The sequence below is a fragment of the Argentina anserina genome, chromosome 6, assembly GCF_933775445.1.
Source record: "Argentina anserina chromosome 6, drPotAnse1.1, whole genome shotgun sequence".
NCBI classification, from domain to species: Eukaryota; Viridiplantae; Streptophyta; class Magnoliopsida; order Rosales; family Rosaceae; genus Argentina; species Argentina anserina.
In genome coordinates this window covers 33,187,246-33,207,639 of record NC_065877.1, presented here as the reverse complement: position 1 = coordinate 33,207,639, position 20,394 = coordinate 33,187,246, and the positions used below count along the sequence as shown (strand labels likewise).

The following is a 20,394-nucleotide window of genomic DNA, read 5'->3' as shown; positions in this document are numbered from 1 at the left end:
ATTAGATTAGAAAAATAACATCAATTGTGAGCCACATGATCTCTCGTATGCATAACACAGAAACCCGAATTCGCATCGGGCCTGAGTCACTAAAGCTCAACCAAAGAAACAATGTGAAATGGCCCAAATGGTATTTTATCCATTCACAGATAAATAGACACGACGTCTCTCTCTCTCTGTGAGTCGCTGAAAAGGTTAGGGGAGGAGGAAGAAGAAGATAGATAAGAGAGAACCGTGGAGAGTGTTATCTATGGGCGTTGGGTTCGAGTGTCAGGCTACCCTGACTGCCTCCTCCGCCGTCGTCAGGCCGAAGCTTCCTCACGTTCTCGTCAACAATAACACCTTTACATTCAAGCCCAGGAGAACCACCTCATCCTCTTCTTCTTCTTCTTCCTTCATTTCTCACTCTCTGCCGCAGCTCAAGCTCAGAAGTGACTTCAAACTCTCCGCCGCCGCTGAAGCTCTTGCTGCCCAAGAAACCGCAGCCGATGATGTCATCCCTGATGAAGACACTGAGGTTTGGTTTGGCCTTCATCTCTCCCTCTCTGTCTCTTTGTTGTTCCAACGGTTTAGAACTAAAGGGTAACTGGGTGTATTGGCAACCATTGTTTTATTTGCCTACATGTTTCCTCTTCTGGGTTTGCTTTTGATCAGAGTGAATATATACTACAATGTTTCAATTATTAGAATTGAGGTTATAGTTGGTCACAATCTTCTTCATCTTGCTTTTCAATTAATTTCATATGCAACCTTTTTAGGGTCAATTTGACAAATGTGTTTATTAATCTAATTTTTGAATTTTGAGTTATGTAGAGTTTGAGTCCTTCTCGTCTATCACATTTTACAGTAACCAAACAAGCTGAAATATCCATTCAAAAAAGAAGAAGCTGAAATATAGTTTAGATTTTTAAGAATAGCGCTTGAATTGGTGTTGATTTTGTTTTTATTATGTCTGTTTTAGAAGCTTGGAGTGGTTGTGAAGCCGATGGAGAAACCAAGGCTTGTGCTGAAGTTCATTTGGATGGAGAAGAACATTGGCATTGCCCTTGATCAAATGATTCCGGGCCATGGCTCCATCCCACTCAGCCCGTATTACTTCTGGCCAAGGAAAGATGCTTGGGAGGAGCTCAAGGTCTTACTCGAGAGCAAGCCTTGGATATCTCAAAAGCAGATGATTATTCTTCTCAATCAGGCCACTGATATCATCAATTTGTGGCAGCAGAGTGGCGGCAATTTGGCGTAAGCTCTGGTGTAAATTTTCTTCTTCTTTGAATTCTTAGGCGCTGCGTGTTGTACTTGAGCCCCCTTGAATCTTACGAATGCTGTTTGTGTAACATGGTGATTAGAGCTGTATGACTACTTTTGTATTATTTTCTGTCAAGTTGAATGAAATATGAGTTGTCAAGATTTCATCTACAACAAGTTGTTTCATATTCAGTTGCTAATAAATAGTGTATATTCATTTTCTTTGGTAACAAATCCTAGATCAAAGGTAATTGCATTCTGTTGTCTTGGTAATTCACCTCCTTCTGGCAAAGCGGAATGTAGGGCTGGTTTTATGTCTCTCACTACTGTCATATTAATCCAAACTTGAAGCAGATGTCATCCTTTCTATCTCTTTACCTTCATTTTGAGCTGAAGTAGTCGAAATAATGGATCTTGGCATCACCAAATGTGTTATTGGATGCTGCCTAATCTCCGTGTACTGAATACCAATTACTTCTGCTCATGCTGGGGATCAAAAGCCTCATTGTCATAGGTATAAGGAGTCGTCTGAAGTGACGGATGTTTTCAGGTTTCACACAGCACCTGCTCTGGTTTGTGTGTCAATAATTTTGGGTATAACAATGAAATTGGGAGGCAACAACATACTTGTGAGATGTGGAATGAAAACTAAACAAATTTGGTGTGCTAATATTCATCGATAGTGAATGAGTATTATTTTGAATGTCAGCGCTCGTGCCTCGTAGTATTAGTGTGCTGCAAAGTTTTACGTTGTTTCACCGTGCGTATTGTGTGATTTTATAGTTTATTTGATGGCTCAAACAGAATAGTTTTACAATACTGTCGAACTATTCTTGCATCTCTAATGTGACATCAAAGGCACTATCACAATATGTAATCCGTACACTTTCATACAACTGAGACATTGAAGGAAGCTAAAAAGTTAATAGAATTATTGGTGTGATATGTGACACTTATTGTTTCATTTATTTTATACTAAATAATTCTCTCCAGGCCTTATTTCTGAATGCAATAAATCTATTTCACCAATATTCTAAACAATTGTTTCCTCAAGCAAATGTTATAAGCACATATGTTGCACGGACGTCACACACCTTAAAAAGATCACAAATATCATTCAGTTATCTATATTAGGATAGTAGGATATAGTGGGTAGTTACTAATACCATGAAAGTTATTGTTGTACGAATCTCTGTCTTTATTTTTATTTTTATATTTTTATTGTTTAATTATTATATTTCATTTTAAATTAATATATGCGGTAAGAATTTACCCGTGACTTCACATCTATTTTGCATAGGTCTCTCTTTTGGTTTTTATTGTATTGGGTTATAATTGTAATAGAACATATTAAAATAGAAAAAAAAAGTAATCACAAATAAATGCTTGTCACTTTGGGTTTTTTTTTTTTTACCTTCAATTGGTATAGTGAATTGCGCACGCATGACTTCACATCTATTTTGCATAGGTCTTTTGTTCTGGTTTTTATTTTATTTTAGAAAGACTTGTTTGGGTTATAATTGTAATATAAGTATATAACATATTTAAAAATTAAAAAAATTAATCACAAATAAATGCTTATCACTTTGGTTTTTTTTTACTTCAATTGGTATAGTAAATTGCGCACGCGTGACGCACGTTCCACATTACAATATTAACAAACTACTCAATAAGGACCAAAATTTACAAATAAAGACCAAATGATGACAAGTTATCACGTGTCATAAATTTTTTTAATTTTTTACCCATATTTGACCCATAATGTTTGCTTCTATCAATGGAGTGATTATCTGCTACTGTCGACTATGAATCTAGCTGCTACTGTCGACTTGAAAGGTACATACTATTATCGACTGAGAAACTAACTGCTACTGTGATTTTTTGTGAGCAAAATTCGAAATTTCAAAAAAATTCAAAACATATGTAATATGGTACTTAAATGAAAGCTCATGACATAAGGAACAACTTTATATTGGCTCACCTCCAAATTACCGGTGGTTTGAATATTTTTATATTAATTACTTAATTTTATTTTACTTATTCTTTGGGTTTGAATTTATGTCTTAATTTGTATAATAAATTTATAAAATGAGTTTTTAGTTAATTCAAATGTGATATACCAAAGTATAAAACCATATCCAGGAACAATTTTACCCTTTAACCCAAACCCAATCCTTCACCAAATCCACCGCTGCACCGCACCTTCCTACATGTCAGACTCTCATTGGTCAAAAGCTACCGCAGTGCGCACTATATAAAGCAATAAACGAGAACGAAGACTACTGCTCTTGATTTAGCAGTGACTTCGTGCTCTCCTTCTTCTCTCTCCCTCTGAAAAAGCGTTACCGGCGGCTACCGGAGATCGGATACTCGCCGGAGAATCGGAACTGTACGGGTCTAGGCCAATCGCCGTTGAGGATAAAGTAGCGGTAGAAGACGATGAAGGTTTTTGTCAAGACTTTGAAAGGCACCAACTTCGAGATCGAAGTCGACCCCAAACAGTTGGTACGAATACCCTAAATTCCTGTATCCAATTTTCTTATGCCCGCCGGACGAGAATTTCAGTGTTGATGTGCTTGTTTCTGGAATCTAAATCGCTTCAATTTGTGTAAATTAGGGTTTTTCTGGATTTGATGTGAATTAGGGCTTTTTTACTGTCAAGAGTAATAGCTTGCGTAGTTGTAGAATATAGTGAAATTTGTATTCTTGGGTTTTGTAAATTATTAGAATTGAGCTATCTGTAAGTGTGTATGGCTTTCGTCCTAGTTAATATGAATTTGAGGCCTGAGATTTTATCACATTGGTACTATTGCATCAATTTGTGTTCTTTTGCTTGTTCAGCTTTAGTTCCTCGATAATTTTTGTTGTGGCAATAATTTTGGTTATTTATCGAAATTCAGGTTGCTGATGTGAAGCAAATTATAGAGAAGGCACAGGGAGCAGATGTGTACCCGGCCTCGAAACAGATGCTTATTCACCAGGGGAAAGTTCTTAAGGATGCCACAACTTTAGAAGAAAATCAAGTCGCGGAAAACAGCTTCATTGTGATAATGTTGAGCAAGGTGAGTCTTTGTGTTAGCGTTTATCTTCTGATGGGAGTTGTAGCTAACAAAATAGAAGATTTAAGTATTTCAATGTGAAAGGAGATCCTGTTAAAGATAACTGAAGCATCGATTTTTTTTATATGAGTTACTATAATCTATCACATCGCGTCTGCCTTATGTTTTATTGAGTAGAGATGTAGGGGTTAGGGTTTAATAAAGTCGCAGACTCAAAGTGACTTTCTTCTTTTGTTGTCTTATCTTTTGATTGTTGAATTAGGCTTCACCGAGTGGAAGCTCCAGTACCCAAAGTGCCCCCAAAAGTCAGGTAATATCGGCTCAATCGCTGTCTTCTTTTAGGTTATACGCAGATCGTGTAATTGAATTAATATGGATATCTTGGACGTAAAACATGGCACCATTAATCAACCTTGGATAAAGATTATGTATTAGATATATATTATGTCTTTCAATATGTTCTTCTTCCAAACTGACTTCCACCATGATTCAAGTTTCTTACTTGCTATTGTGATTCTTAACTACATCTAATAGTAATAATAACTAATCCAGAGTCTGCTGAAAATGTTTAGGTTGTTTCTTTATTCTCAGTTTAGTTTGGTTTTCTAGCTTAAATGTTCAAATATATCTTGCCTGATTGAGCCATTAAGGAGATATGGTAGTAAATGTTCCCATCTTTTATCTATAACAACAAAATATAGTAATTTATGTTCATATAAACCTTTACTATTATTACTTGCTTTACTGAAAACTCGACACATCTGGAGAGTTTTTTTGCTAAGTTTGTAGTTTTAATTATACAGGTTCAACCTGCAAGTACTCCTAGCTCGGCGACACCACCAGCAGCAGCTCCAGCTCCAACCTCAGCTGTGGCACCGTACGTAGTGTTTTGCACCTGTTTTTCTTCTCTCCTGTTTTATCAAAAATGTTCTTACCTAATAGTATTTTATGCACGATGATATTACGGGTACTATTTAGAATGAACATACTCAACATAGATAACAGAAGTTCATAATTCTATATGTAACTTCAGAGATCATTAAATCGTTGGTCTTTGTGAACTTTTCCAGGTCACAACCTGTTGTTGAAACTTCTGCTGTTGTAGCTCCATCTGATTCGTGAGTACTTGTTTTGAATTTATCTGTAAACATATAGTTTTTAAGCATGACAGGGTATTAAAGTTTCCATATATTCGGTTCTGTAATGAAAGTATTCTTCTCTTTTAGAAACAAAGTTGTTTCAATATTTTAACTTCATTCTATTGGTATGATGCAGTTCAGTAACTGATGTGTATGGGCAAGCTGCATCAAATCTTGTTGCAGGAAATAGTTTAGAAGCTACCGTTCAACAGATTCTAGATATGGGTGGAGGAAGTTGGGATAGGGATACCGTTCTTCGTGCTTTACGTGCTGCATTTAACAACCCTGAAAGGGCTGTTGAATATTTATATTCAGTGAGCACCCAACTTTTGATATCTTGGTTTTATGTTTGTCAACTTACATATTAAATTATCATCTGGATCCAGTTTTTGTGATGTCTTTCTGAGTTGGCCAAATGAATGCTACCTGAGTTGATCTTAGTGTAAAACTTGTTATATTTTGAATATATTATAATGTTTGAAGATTCTAGATCTCAGTGTTGCTGAACTGATTTTCTTAACGCTTTTCTCCTTCATTCATGGTGACTATTGTGGGGGATTTGTGGCTATTTTATTAACGTGGACTTTCTTCTTGGTTAGGGATTTATGCAAGAAACTGATGTCTGTAAATGAAAATTGAAATATGTATCCTAGGAAATAATGGCAGATGAAGTTGGTTGAGTGTTAGCAGTTAAGTAGAACTGATTACTGAAGTGTTATAGTGAACTAGACTTCGAATATTTTTGTTTTGGCAAGGAACTATACATGCATACTTGGATGTTAGTTAAATAATAAGATGGTGTTCTGTTTTTCTATCTTCCTCAAAAGATACCTGTTAATGGGAAACGAATAGATTTGTCACAGGGAACATACAAGATGAAGTTGATTACTGAAGTCATTGTAGTAAACTAGAAGTGATGACTCAAATCTGAGAAGGCAGTTAACTAAGAAAGTGATTATACATATTTTGCTGTTTCTCAGTAAATTCCATTCTTAGAAGCTGGGTTAAATCTCAGCTCACTTGCTCAATACATGATAATGGACCCCATAGTTGTCTTATTGTATTTTCCCAAGTATGGGGTATGTAGAGCATAAAGTAGCTGGTGAATTTGACAGTCATTTGGTTATGAAAATCAGGTTGTAAAATCCCCTTGAAGGAGCAGAATAAATTATAAAAAAAAAATAAGCCATCTAATACTTGGATATAGTTAATCAGATATCTATGTTGTATCCCATATATTATGTTTACATACATCTAGTTGCAAGAATTATGTGTTGCTACCTTTTGATTTTCAATAATGTTGTATTTCAGGGAATTCCTGAGCAAGCTGAAGTACCTCCAGCTGCCCCAATTCCTGTTGGTGAACAGGTAATGAATTCTCCGGCAATAAATCCTCCCACCCAGGCTCCACAAGCAGCAGCTCCTACCAGTGGTCCCAATGCAAACCCGCTGGATCTATTTCCACAGGTATTAATTTTGCAGTCTATGAACCATTGAATATTGCTATAGATTCACGGGTAATACTGTTCTTCTGTTGATCCAGGGCGTTCCTAGTGTTGGTGCAAACGCCGGAGCAGGCAATTTGGATTTTCTGCGAAACAGTCCGCAGGTACACGTTCATCTTTTTTAGTTAAAGTCAGCTTATTACTTATTCACCAAAAAGTAAAAGCTTATTACTTTGTTAGTATCAAGTACTTAAGTTGTTTGCCCCTTTTTTTACAGTTTCAAGCTTTGAGAACTATGGTGCAAGCAAACCCGCAAATTCTCCAGGTATTATTAATTGATATTTGATGTTACCGTCATTGTCTTTGGTCCATTAATTAAATTTGAGCGCTAATTGTGTACAACCTTATTATAGCCTATGCTCCTTGAGTTGGGAAAACAAAATCCAAATTTAATGCAGCTCATTCAAGCCCATCAAGCTGATTTCTTACGCTTGATAAATGAGCCTGTTGAGGGGGGTGCTGAAGGGTAAGAATTATCCTGCTTGTTGAGTTTTTCCTATATAAGTAGAAATACTTTACGCTAAGGAAATTTTTTCATTGATCAGGAACATTTTGGGTCAGTTGGGTTCAGCGGCAATGCCACAGGCAGTGACGGTCACGGCAGAGGAGAGAGAGGCCATTGAACGTGTAAGTAATATTTTTTGTACTTGATGAGATTAGTATGTATCATCAGTTTGGTAATCACAAATATGTGAATTTGTTTGCTTGCAGCTTGAAGCTATGGGTTTCGATCGAGCCCTAGTATTGGAGGTATACTTTGCTTGCAATAAGAATGAGGAGCTGGCGGCAAACTATCTTTTGGACCACATGCATGAATTTGAGGAATGATGAGCTGAATGGATTCTTCTGGTATTCTGGTTCTGTGTCTGAACTCTTTACCATGTGGGTTAAGTTTATTAGGGTGTCTTATTATCCAATTTCATCTGTCGTGCAACTCTCCAGACCTTGTCAATCCCTTTTATGTTTGGATGGCGCAAAGTTCTGTTTCAAATATTGGTTACAATATCATTATAGATATTCTTTTCCCAAAAGACGATGATTATGTCTTTATGCAAGTCATAGAGGTGATCTTTTGCAAGTTTATTTTGTCTAACTGAGCTAATTGTCTGAAAGTGGGTGTTAACCAGTTATAATTCCTATTTTGTTATAATGGATGAGAAAATGGTCTCCTGCTTGCTTAGAGTTGTCAGCAAAGCTTGTTGCATTATATATGCATCTTCTGTGGGATTCATGAGAATTCTCATCCCTTTTCATTTTGGTGGTGGAGAAAATGTTTGTTCCCAAATGCGCATAGAACGATAATTGAACGAGAATAATGTGATGAACATGACCGACTGTTTTAAGAATGGTCGGTGCAGCAAGTTAATAAATTTTGTAGAATACAATGGGGGAATATAGAGTCTAAACTCCAGACTCCAGAGGTTTTATTTGTGAGTCATTTATGTTTCTTTACATTTAACATGTCTTCGATTTTTTCTGCAATTCAAGTAGGAATAAGTAATGATTTGTAAAAACAAAAACCAAAACCCATCTCGATGGGAAAGACTCTTGTTTTAGCCAAAAATATCGTGCTTGAGTTCAAATTACACTACTGGTTTTAGTCATGTTCTTGTCCTTTCACGTTTTCGTTTCGTTTTCTTGTTGTCTCCTTTAGCTTTGTCATATCTCTACTGATTTCTTGCCTGAGATCTGGCGAACTGATCCTTCATGTTGGATTTTGTCCCAAACTTGTTGTACTTCCTAATGAAGTAACCTTTGATAAAAATAAAAAATAAAAAGTAATGACTTGTGTAATTAAAATCCATAACAGTTAGAAAACACAAGCCCGAATATACATCCAATTTGTGGGTTTATAAGGATTTAGATCATTCTATCTACTCTCAATTGGTTTTGGAACCTCATATCATTTTATCATGGTATCAGAGCGAGTTACTCACGTTCATGTGTAAAGCTCAAATGGTCTAACAGGCTCTACGTCACCTAAAATGTTGTCCACGTGTATAGTTTGAAAATTCGTCACACATGCGGGGGCATGTTAATAATATACGTTCCACATGGAAAAATATGACCTAACTTGTAAGTTTATAAGGATTTTGATCACTCAATCCATTATCAATTGGTTTTAGATGTAAACTCAGATCATTTTATCATAAGCATTATTTGATCCGTCCAAATGTCCAACCTTTTATCCGTCCTAACCGTAAAGCAACTATACCTTCAGGATAATGTACGGCCAGAATTTTTTTTTTCAATAACGTATTTGTTTTGTTCTATAAAAGGCCTATACATGTGACCTGACTGCCCTCTAATAAGGGCACAGACCCCTTAAGGATGCTCCATCCTGCTCTGGTCCAGTACTATCGTGGTCCAACGTTCAAGCAAAAAAAAAATTAAACAGTGACTAACCATTTAGTCCAAATAAAATGTGACACGTGTCCTCCGACAGGTTTAGACCACGATAGTCTTTGACCATTCCAGAACACACCAAGGATACGTCCCTTATTTCCAAATCGCTTTCCTCTACTAATCTGCAATGTTCATGTTTCCCTTCCCATCCTTTTTTACCCTCGAATCAGCAATTCCTCTCTTCCTTTTAATAAAAATTCAGACGTACGTGAAAGCATGGTATAATAGTAATAATAGTAATCATTAGCAGATTAGGATTCTGTCAAGTCCTTTCCGCAAACTACGACATTTTTAATCTTTGTTTTTAACTGTAAACATGCTTATCTTCTGGTATTATCTTACTCTTTAGTCTCTAAAGATGGATTTGTTTTACGCACCGACTCACGAATCATCATCGTCCGATGGAAGTCGAACATATCGATCCAAATATTCGATCTCCAAGCTGCTGATATCTAACTACTTAATCTTTTATCAAACTTAGCAAGATTGAATTGTTAATGTAAATGTTTATATTTGTTGGCTTTCGGCTGGGTTCGTTCTAAGGGTAAGGTCAAGGTCCTACAGAACATGTACTAGATTCGGTGCATTGCTTAGAATAGTACTAATGTTAATGTCAACCATATCAAAGCTAGCTGATAACGATTACCGATCGACACTTACAGTGCTGGTATTTCAGCTACTGCATGTAATATGATTCGTTAGGTACAACATATGACAGTACCACGTGATATGACGGGTATACAAAATAATTACTCTGTTTAATAATTGAAATTTTGATCAGAACGGATACTATTTGATCAGAACGGATATAAACTCAAAAAATAATTAAAAAATCCCAAAAATTTTAAAACTCTCCTAAAATTTTGCCTATAAATACTACTTCAATATTTGATCAACTCACACCAATTTGTGCACAACAAATTTCTCTTCTTCCTCCATCTCCTCTCTTATTTCGTTTAGCATTTTTTTCCAAAATAATGGGCACCCATTGGCTTCTTTCCGAATATTTACAAATGTGCATCTCTTTTGTCCGTCATAGCATTGATGAATATGACGGTAACAAACAAAAGAGGGACAAATTGTGAGAGACAATTCATGCCGATTATATGCAAAATTGGGTGCTAGCACCGGGTGAGAAACCTCCGAAGGAGCCGAGGACCCAAATCACGCTCGCTTCACACTATAACAAGTTCAACCAACTCTTGCAAAAATGGGGCGAATGTTTGGCGGCGTCACGGCAACGTATAGCTAGCGGCACTTCGCTAATGGACGAAGTAAGTACATTGTTTTATCATATATTATAATTTTTATTTGATTATATGAATTAAATTATGTAATTTATATCTAATTTGTTTTGAATATGTAGCATTGTTTACATTATTTATTTTAATATATCTATTTTTTTACATTATTTGTTTAAATATGTAGCATTGTTTACATTATTTGTTTAAATATGTAGCATTGTTTACATTATTTATTTTTAATATATCTATTTTTTTACATTATTTGTTTAAATATGTAGCATTGTTTACATTATTTGTTTTAATATATCTAATTTGTCTACATTATTTATTTTATCTAATTTATTTAAATTATATAATTAAATATGTACCTAATATAAGTTTTTCACATCATAAACGACAACCTCAATCATTTACTATAATAACAAGAAGAAAAAGTTTACACACTTTGAATGTTGGGAGTTGTTAAAGATCATCCATCTTTCGTTGCGGTGCTACCTACTACTCCATCTCCATATGCAACTAGTTACCATGGTACTACCTCCGCAACTGAATCATCTCCAACCATCAATTTGGATGACGATCAATTGAATGAGACACCTCAAAGTGACACAACAGCTCCATCGAGTTCAGCTAGACCAATGGGAACCAAGGCGACAAAGGAAGCTAGGCGCCAAAAGAAACAGGGTAAGACTCCTATTGAGCAACGAGTTGAGGTTTTGCATACCATTGCAAGTGACCAAGCATCATGGCATACGAAGAGGCTAGCCCATAATGAAAGTGAACTTAATATTACGCGGAGTACATAGACATTCAAAAGTAGAAAGAAGCAAGGGCAGAAGAAAAGTTACGATTGAAGAAACAAGAGAATGACACAAGGATCATGACAATTGATTTGGAAGCTATGACCCCAATATCGAAAATGTATTTTACAAAGAGGAAACTAGCAATTCTTAATGAAGGAGAAGCTAGTCAAGATCAACATACCGATGAAACATATTCGGATTGTTATCACCCAAGTCGCGTTTCCATAGTAGTTATAGTATTGTACTAAGAATAAATCTGGGCTTGGCTCGTCATTTTATGTAATTTAAATTTTTGAGAAATAAAATAAAATTTATTTATTAAGTTGACATTAAAATACCCATTAAAGTAAAACACATACTGAAATTAAACATAAGCTTAATAATTGAACACATGCATCATGAAAACACACAATAAAACATATTTAAAGTATTTCACTAGTTTCCACCCTCCAAATGTGTTTCACCAAGTCTCTCTGGAGCTCTCGATGGATGTAAGCGGATTCGAGATCGGCAACACGGTCGTGAAACCGTTCTATATTAGCTCCATCTCTACTGATTAGCTAAAAAATAACTCAATTCTCTTGTGCATTCACCGGCCCATCATAAACCCAAAAAGCCCTCGATGGGTTTTGCAAGTCTTCTTCTTCTTCCTCATCCTCTTTCTCATCATCCACATACTCTTCCTCAACAATCATGTTATGCAATATAATGCAAGCTAACATGATAGTAGTCATTACCAATTTTTGGTGCAATATACAACTATGACGTGGCTTATTCGGTTTTTTACCGCGACGTGGCTTATTCGGTTTTTTACCGCGACGTGAACTGTTTAGTCGTGTTGATTAATCATCGTGTTGTGCTTCCGCCATAACCACCTAATTTACGAATGATTGCTCCATATCGTAATCTTTTTCTTGTTGACATTGTCTCCGCCTGAAAAATTTGTGGAAGCTGAAAGGATTCATCAGAGTGATGAACAAGGAAATGTTGCTAAGTGTTTAGATTGAAAGATGAGTTATATGCTCGAATTCTTCATAATGGTATGAGTATAAAATCAGTGATATTAGACGTTTTATAGCAAATTGGTCGAAATTCTTACCAGAAATCTAGTCCAATTATTGTGCCGACATTGACACGTGGTAGTGACACGTGTCAATTCTCTATTACTCTAAAATCTTATCAGAAATCTGGTCCAATTATTTTACCGATAATGACACGTGGCAGTGACACCTGTCAATTATCTATTAGTCGAAGATCTTATCGGAAATTTTGGATAATATCGAGTCGATAATGACACATGGCACATTATTATTGGTTGTAAATATATCCGGTAAAAAATTTTAATCATTTCACAACAAGACAAAATTAAATTACTCAAGAAAATTGTGAATGAGTGTGAAAAAATCGATTTGCTTAAACGAAATATGAAATTGATTTGCTTGAAGCAAAATTTACTTCTGAAACCACCTTTCACTTGAGCAAAAACATTTTATGGGTGCAGATACTCTAATGAGAAAAAAGGAGCAAAGATGATTCCCTAGTAATGCCTCGTTACTCGATCATAAGTGTCGGGGATTGCGTGGGCTAAAACCAATGTACGATAGTACCGAAAGAAAGAAAACAATATTGACTGCCAGAAAACTAATATTCGTGAACTATATCTCGGATCGAGATACAACTCAGTTTTCCAGTTTTTACTTGGTTTAGATGAAGAATGGGAACATAATTATGTACACATTATTTATACATATAATGTATCAACGTTTTCATATAACTCTTTTTACAACTTTTACAACTTAACCACTTGATGACTCGTATGATATGTATATTGATCATTAACGGATCCATACATAATGTCACAGCTTTTACAAAGTAGAAACTCTAATTACAATATCTTTTTCAATATAGTGCTATAGGTTAGAGAAAAAGAAGATTTTGGCTAGCCCTCTTTCATTTTATAGTGTTTTTATCTCCACAATATATTTGAGACATGGTTTTCTATTTCAAATACGTTAACTCTCCGAGCGATAATATTGATCCTCGACAACATACTTTCAACAAACCAGGGTTTGATGCCTAGATTCCCCCTTCAAAATTTTCCCGTGTTCTAATTATACTACTAAAATTTCTTATTAACCACTTTTAGTAATCTTACTAATCCCGTATCATCGTATTAATGCTCTTTCCACTTCTGACATTCCCATAGTTAACAGAAATACTGGGGTTCGATGCCGTTACCCGAAAAAACAAAAAATAATCACGCTGCTAGACATATTTTAAGCCAGCGAGGTTTCTCGGCCCTTATAAAGCCGGCTCTCGCTGCTAGTCTCACTCAACCCACACACACTCGATCGATCTCGATTTCTCCGCGAGTTGAGAGAGAGAGAATTCTTGCTTGTATATTATTATTCACCAGTCTCCACAAACATATAATCAGCATGGCCGCCTTGGCTCTACCAATTCTGTTGGTGATATTCCTTGGTTTACTGGTTAGAATTGCTTACGACACTCTCTCATGTTACTGGTTAACCCCCAGACGCATCAAGAAGATCATGGAGAAGCAAGGAGTGCGTGGCCCGAAACCCCGATTTCTTATCGGAAACATCCTCGACATGGCTTCCCTTGTCTCCAAGTCCACTTCTCAAGACATGCATACCATCGATCATGACATTGTTGGCCGCCTGCTTCCCCATTACCTCGCCTGGTCTAAAATATATGGTTCGTAAGTTTAATTCAATTAACTAGCATTACTTATTTGATTGATGTGTTTAACTAATTAGTTCTCTTGCATTCTTTGTAGGGAAAAGATTCATATATTGGAACGGAATTGAGCCCCGGATGTGTTTGACGGAGACTGAATTGATCAAGGAGCTTCTGTCCAAGTACAGCACCATATCTGGAAAGTCATGGCTGCAACAACAAGGCTCTAAGCATTTTATCGGCCGGGGATTACTGATGGCTAACGGTGACGACTGGTATCATCAGCGTCACATCGTTGCACCAGCATTCATGGGAGATAAGCTCAAGGTATTTCCGTACATTTAAATATCAGTAATGCGGATGCCCGAAATTTAATCTTTAAAAGATAGATTAGAGATTCGATGTCTTTTTTATTCACAGGGAAAAAATAACAGTAATATGATACGGTCAAAGCGCCACCTTTTTTCTTTTATTTGATTCTATATTGCTAGTGTTTAATAGGAAAAGAATGTTAAGATTGATGACTGGCTTAATTTGATTTGATGTTTAGAGCTATGCGGGATACATGGTGGAATGCACTAAGGAGATGCTCCATTCACTACAAACTGAGATGGATTCTGGGCGAGGAGAGTTCGAGATAGGGGAGTACATGACAAGACTCACCGCCGACATAATATCCCGGACGGAGTTCGACAGTAGCTACGAGAAGGGAAAACAGATTTTCCGGCTACTCACCCTTTTGCAGAAGCAATGCGCCCAAGCAAGCAAGCACCTTTGTGTTCCTGGAAGCCGGTAAGAAAGTCTAATCTCTTTTTGAAAAATATCTGCATTTATGACACTATAATCTTAATCTTACGTGGTATATCACGGCAACTCGTATTACTACAATTTATTCAATATATTATGGGGAAGTGTTATTTTTTCCATATATACATTAATTTTAATTAATGTTGTATGTTATGATATGGTAATAAAAAGAAAATTTTCATCTTTTAGTCACTAAATATGCCAAGAAATCTTTCAAATTTAATTCATGACTTTTCAATTTTGAAATTTATTTACATTTATAAATCATATTAATGGCTATAATTAAATACTACAATTATTATATATTCTCTATCAAATTATTAGTTAAATTACAAAATATGAAAAATCTCAGAAAAAATTATGTATACGGTTTTATTTTTTAATATTTTTCCTACACACATCTATATATTTCTTGAAAATATTTTGTATGTGCGCAGACACACACACCCATATATATATTCAAAAATACTTTTGTGTGAATATCAAATTTTTTAATTAAAATTTGAAAAATATTATCATGATGAAAAATAATAATAAACAAAAAGAACTACAAAAATATATTTATTATAATAATTTTGAGTCTTTAGAATAAATATTTAATTGTATTTTCTTTTTAAATTGATATTTTGTGATTATTTTAATTTTTAACTGTGATGAAAGGAAGACTTCTTAACACAAAAATTATGTAAATCTAAGAACATCCTAGCAGGAGGAATTTCACGGAGAAGATGCAGCATTTGATACAATGCAGCAATTGCCTACATAGATAGGGAGACCTATGTATCCGGTTTTTCTCAAATGTGGTGTTCCGCACCAATGGTTTTGGTGCGGATTTCCATTTTTAAACCACATTTCGGTCGAATTTCCTCATTTCCACCGTCTAGTATTTAGATAATATTGTGTATATCATCTCTGCAAATTTTCAGCCAATTTGATGATCGTCAATGTCCTCAAAATCGAAAAACAAATAGACGGATTGAATTCTATTAAACATGAAACGTTCATGTTTTTCTGTAATTTTGAGTGTCTTAACTATCACTAAATTAGCTGAAATTTTGCATATATGATATATATCTAGATACTAGACGGTGGAGATAGGAAATTCAATCGAAAAGTGGTGCAAAAATGGAAATCTGCACCAAAATAGTGGTGCAGAACTCTGCAGCCAAGACGGGCTGCCTATGTATCTAGTACTTGGTCATTGTTTTAGTTTTAAAATTTTTTTAAGACTTTTCTAAGCTAGATACATAGTTGAATTTCAAAATTTGGCTCAAGCCCTTGCAAACAAAAACACACATTGGACAGGACTCCTCATTCATAACATTGTCTTCACACAAAATAAAAAAGTAATGTTGTCACATAAAATTATATCGTCGAATCTAACACCATATTGCGGCACTAAAATATTTTCCTTTTCTATTTATTTAATTAGAATGCGGAATGTTTTTGTGCTTTTATGCAAATCGTTGAGTCAATCACTTTCGCGCAAGTTAGTTACTGTAACTGCTCCTTTTTTTTTCTTTCTAATTTCAGGTTTTTCCCAAGTAAATATAATAGAGAAATAAAATCTCTGAAGATGGAGGTTGAGAGGCTATTGATGGAGATTATACAGAGCAGGAAAGATTGCGTGGAGATTGGTCGGAACAACTCTTACGGGAATGATTTGCTGGGGATGTTGCTGAATGAGATGCAGAAAAAGAGGGGGAATGGTTTTAGCTTAAATTTTCAGCTAATCATGGATGAATGCAAGACATTCTTCTTTGCAGGACATGAAACCACTGCCCTCTTGCTCACTTGGACGGTCATGTTATTAGCCAGCAACCCATCTTGGCAAGAAAAGGTTCGAGCTCAAGTGAAGGAAGTGTGCAATGGAGAAACCCCATCTGCTGATCATCTGTCCAGACTCACCTTGGTAAGCAGGAGTTTTGTGCATATGTTTTTTGTTTTTTTTATTATCCCCCACTTTTTGGTAGGTACGTTATTCACACTTTAAAAAGTCCCCTACACAAAGAATCTTATGTAGAATGCCCAAAATTAGTTTCTAGGAGTGGAGTAAGATTGCTTTTAGGCCCCGTTTGTTATCCCTTAACTTCAAAAAATTTGAGTATAATTTTTAGATTTTATAGTGTTAGGTAAATTAAGGAAAAACAACTTTAAAAAAATTCAGGTCATTGCCGTTAATAACTTTTAGAAGCAACCACAAGGTATTTGAAGAATCAGTTGCCATTAACAACACAGGCGTACAAGTAACGTCTTGGCATCACTCTTAAAAGCAATATTTACCAAATATAAATTTTGTTTAATTCACAAGTAATTATTGTCATAGCAGAGCACAACATCAACATAATTATTTTTTGAAAGTACAGCAATATTAAAGTAGCCCTTAATGCATTTGCTTCTTTATGGTTTTTTTTTGGGTGGTTTTGGTATTGTGGGTTTTGGTCAAAAGTTAAGGTAGTGACGGTGGACGAGTGCCCAGAAGCAATGCTTCCAAAACTTGGTAGGAGCCTAAAAGGTTAAAACTACACACTTGAAACCTCTTTCCAACTTTTAAATTGAGAAATGCACAAGTTGAGACTTTAGGCCACTAGATAAAGAAGTAGCATTTGGAAGCAATTCACTTAGCAAGAGGAATTCTATTAGAAAGAAGCTCTAAAGTTTTGTTAGAGTGACCAAGAACTTTTAACTGATGCACTCCTAGTTGGTTGTTCAAAGGCTAGGAGCTAACTATATTCCATTTCATATAATGGTTTTAATTAATTAGCAGAAGCCTAATTTAATTATTAAAAAAAACATGCAATACATCAAATGAATTTTTGAAGGGCTTAATGGAGATCACATAGGTCAAAATCTGGTCAAAAGGGCCTTGGCATTGGCAGTACTAGTGCCTTGCATGTCTTGCAATCACAAAAGCTTTAATAAGCTTATTAATTTGTCCTGCCTGTAATTACATGGTTTTATATTATAGTGACTTAGATTGATTGGTCATATTTTCTTTGCAGTTAAATATGGTCATAAATGAATCCCTGAGGCTGTATCCACCAGCAACTGTTCTACCTCGAATGGCTTTCGAAGACATCAAACTTGGTGACCTTCACATTCCAAAGGGGCTATCAATATGGATTCCAGTCCTCGCCATTCACCACAGTAAAGAGTTATGGGGTAAAGATGTAAATGAGTTTAACCCTGAGAGGTTTGCATCCAAGTCATTCACACCAGGAAGGTTCATTCCTTTTGCTGCCGGTCCTCGAAATTGCATTGGTCAATCTTTTGCCATTATGGAAGCTAAGATCATATTAGCCATGTTAATCTCAAGGTATAGCTTCACGACTTCGCCAAGTTATCGCCACGCTCCTGTTGTCGTCCTCACCATAAAGCCTAAGTATGGGGTTCAAGTATGTTTGAAACCTATTGATCCCTGAGATTAACTGCATGCTCACATTAAATTTTGGAGTTAGTGATGTACGTGAGTCAGAATGAGAGTTTGTTTTAAGAAAGTTTGAAGAGCTTGAAATATGGAGTTTTGGTATGGTTACACTTGTACGTAATTTTTGTATTCTTGGATTTATACGTAGTGAAAACATGGGGTTGAAACTACACATCCTAGTGCCAAAGGATTAGATCTCAATAAGAATGACAATACCATGTTCTTGCGCTATGAGTATTTACTAGTCTCTTAATTCGTGACGAGATCGACCTGCATGCAAACCTTTCTTCACGCATGCCCTGATGCTTGTGGAATAGCAAAGATGATCTAGGCCAAACAAAATCTATATTAAAGACTGTTAAAATGTATCGTTAAGTCTCAACTCGACAGAAACAAAAAAGAACATGCAAACATCGATCTGGACGAAGAGCTTTTAACTTCTGTAATCAAAGAGAGAGTATGCCTCGTTTGTTAGGGTTTATGGAAGTAACCTAACCAGCTGAGCACACTTCTATATCAGATGCATCTTGCAATGTGATTATTTCAATAAGATTAATAGGACAGATATAAATCTAGCCTCGAACATTTTTGAAGGTCAATCTTGCATGAAACAATGGGGAACACCCATAATTAAAGAAAGCAAAAACACACGCACAAAGTGATGAAGTGAAAAGGGTTTCTTCATTACCTTTGATATTTCCTATTTCTTACAAGTTTTTTAAGTATGATAGATTGATTCTTCAATTTTATCAGATTGATTAAACAAATTACTTATCTTTCAAGATTAATTTTTTTAAAAATAAGCCAACTGGGTAGGGTCAGGATCGGCTTATTTCAAAGGGAAAGCTCATCATATGAATATGGAGTGCTTTGGCATCCATCCCATCCCCTGCTAACACCAATTCTGATTTTTCTGCGCATCCCACTACTCAATTTCTTGTTTATGATTTCAACTCTCAATTTATTAATTTCTTCCTCTCTGTCATTGTCTACAATACACTACGTACGAAAAATTCCAATTCCTCGCTTTTTAATACGGCTTAGGAAACAGTGAAGCACATCACACCCAATCTCAAAAGTCCAATTCCAGGTGTATTGATCCAACATTAATTTCATGTATCCTTCTCTGTTAAAAAATGCTATTTTTGTTTGTGCATTACCGAGTGAACTGTTATGTACATGTGTTTGGCTCAATGCTAATTAAACTAACAATAAGAAGCAGTAGAAGTTCGACGTCGACCTTAGAAAACACTATTAAGGATGAATGGATTTATATTAAGGCCATTCATCTGTTGCAGAAAAATACCGAAGAATCCATTCGTCCTAGTACATCCGTTGCAGAAGTTACTGGAATTATTGAAATAACCACTAAACCAGAATATGACGTAGTCCCTTGAATTATCGACGAAGTAGAACCTTCCGGCTTCCTCAAGCCTTGTTCAGCAACAAATGCAAGAAGAATATATTTTCACAATTCGATGCTTAAATTTGTATTAATATTGTTAGTCAACTTCCTTCATTCCTCACATGTGAATAGGATCTGATAGAGCGTTAGTTAAAACGTTTATAATAAACCCTGTAAAACGTCATTGTTAGTATAAAATAAGCAGAGATCGTTATTTCCGGGAAATTGAAGGGAACTCTAAACTTTTAGTGTTAACAAATAATGGGTGATTTGAGATTGATTATTAACTACTAAAATAAAACCTAAATTACTATTTATATGATCGACTTCTCTTTAACAAACTTAAACCAAATTTACCATTACACCACATAATTACAAGTTCGAACCTATCATGCATTCTAGGTCAACCAATTACATACTTTTTGGACACCAATACAATTAGAGCCTTATGAGATCATCTAATCATGCAAGATTTCAATTAACATTTAGATTGACTTATGGTCTAATCTAAATTTGCATGCAATCGAATTCAATAACACTTAAAGTATAAATCAAACAAGATTACATTTAAGCACCAAATCTTTGTTGGAGACATGTTTCATGTATGGCGTCACCCACCATGGTTTCACATGCAAATTTCCATAATTTTTACCA

The 20,394-nt window shown here is 35.5% G+C and overlaps 3 protein-coding genes across 3 annotated transcripts; all 3 read left to right on the top strand.

Moving 5' to 3' along the window:
• Positions 1 to 182: 182 nt before the first annotated feature.
• On the top strand, positions 183 to 1,256 carry LOC126799576 (30S ribosomal protein 3, chloroplastic-like). The gene is made up of 2 exons (XM_050526806.1): positions 183 to 517; positions 962 to 1,256. Exons 1-2 carry the CDS (start codon positions 251 to 253, stop codon positions 1,241 to 1,243), a joined length of 549 nt encoding a protein of 182 aa, XP_050382763.1. The 5' UTR covers positions 183 to 250; the 3' UTR covers positions 1,244 to 1,256.
• A 2,279-nt stretch (positions 1,257 to 3,535) lies between these two features.
• LOC126801031 (ubiquitin receptor RAD23d) lies at positions 3,536 to 8,026 on the top strand. Its single transcript, XM_050528479.1, has 12 exons — positions 3,536 to 3,750; positions 4,146 to 4,307; positions 4,567 to 4,614; positions 5,108 to 5,181; positions 5,375 to 5,422; positions 5,580 to 5,757; positions 6,755 to 6,910; positions 6,987 to 7,052; positions 7,166 to 7,213; positions 7,302 to 7,414; positions 7,494 to 7,575; positions 7,660 to 8,026. Exons 1-12 carry the CDS (start codon positions 3,685 to 3,687, stop codon positions 7,774 to 7,776), a joined length of 1,158 nt encoding a protein of 385 aa, XP_050384436.1. The 5' UTR covers positions 3,536 to 3,684; the 3' UTR covers positions 7,777 to 8,026.
• Positions 8,027 to 13,738: 5,712 nt separating this feature from the next.
• LOC126798750 (cytokinin hydroxylase-like) lies at positions 13,739 to 18,537 on the top strand. Its single transcript, XM_050525796.1, has 5 exons — positions 13,739 to 14,119; positions 14,202 to 14,428; positions 14,652 to 14,893; positions 16,442 to 16,820; positions 17,911 to 18,537. The coding sequence occupies exons 1-5, from the start codon at positions 13,840 to 13,842 to the stop codon at positions 18,328 to 18,330; spliced, it is 1,548 nt and encodes a 515-aa protein (XP_050381753.1). The 5' UTR covers positions 13,739 to 13,839; the 3' UTR covers positions 18,331 to 18,537.
• Positions 18,538 to 20,394: the final 1,857 nt, after the last annotated feature.

Coding starts and splice junctions, on each gene's coding strand:
- LOC126801031 (XM_050528479.1), top strand. CDS start 3,685: ATGAAGGTTTTTGTCAAGACTTTGAAAGGCACCAACTTCGAGATCGAA. Junction 5,423..5,579: donor GTTGTAGCTCCATCTGATTC/GTGAGTACTTGT, acceptor GGTATGATGCAG/TTCAGTAACTGATGTGTATG. Junction 7,415..7,493: donor GTTGAGGGGGGTGCTGAAGG/GTAAGAATTATC, acceptor TTCATTGATCAG/GAACATTTTGGGTCAGTTGG.
- LOC126798750 (XM_050525796.1), top strand. CDS start 13,840: ATGGCCGCCTTGGCTCTACCAATTCTGTTGGTGATATTCCTTGGTTTA. Junction 14,894..16,441: donor CTTTGTGTTCCTGGAAGCCG/GTAAGAAAGTCT, acceptor TTCTAATTTCAG/GTTTTTCCCAAGTAAATATA. Junction 16,821..17,910: donor ATCTGTCCAGACTCACCTTG/GTAAGCAGGAGT, acceptor TTTTCTTTGCAG/TTAAATATGGTCATAAATGA.
- LOC126799576 (XM_050526806.1), top strand. CDS start 251: ATGGGCGTTGGGTTCGAGTGTCAGGCTACCCTGACTGCCTCCTCCGCC. Junction 518..961: donor TCCCTGATGAAGACACTGAG/GTTTGGTTTGGC, acceptor TGTCTGTTTTAG/AAGCTTGGAGTGGTTGTGAA.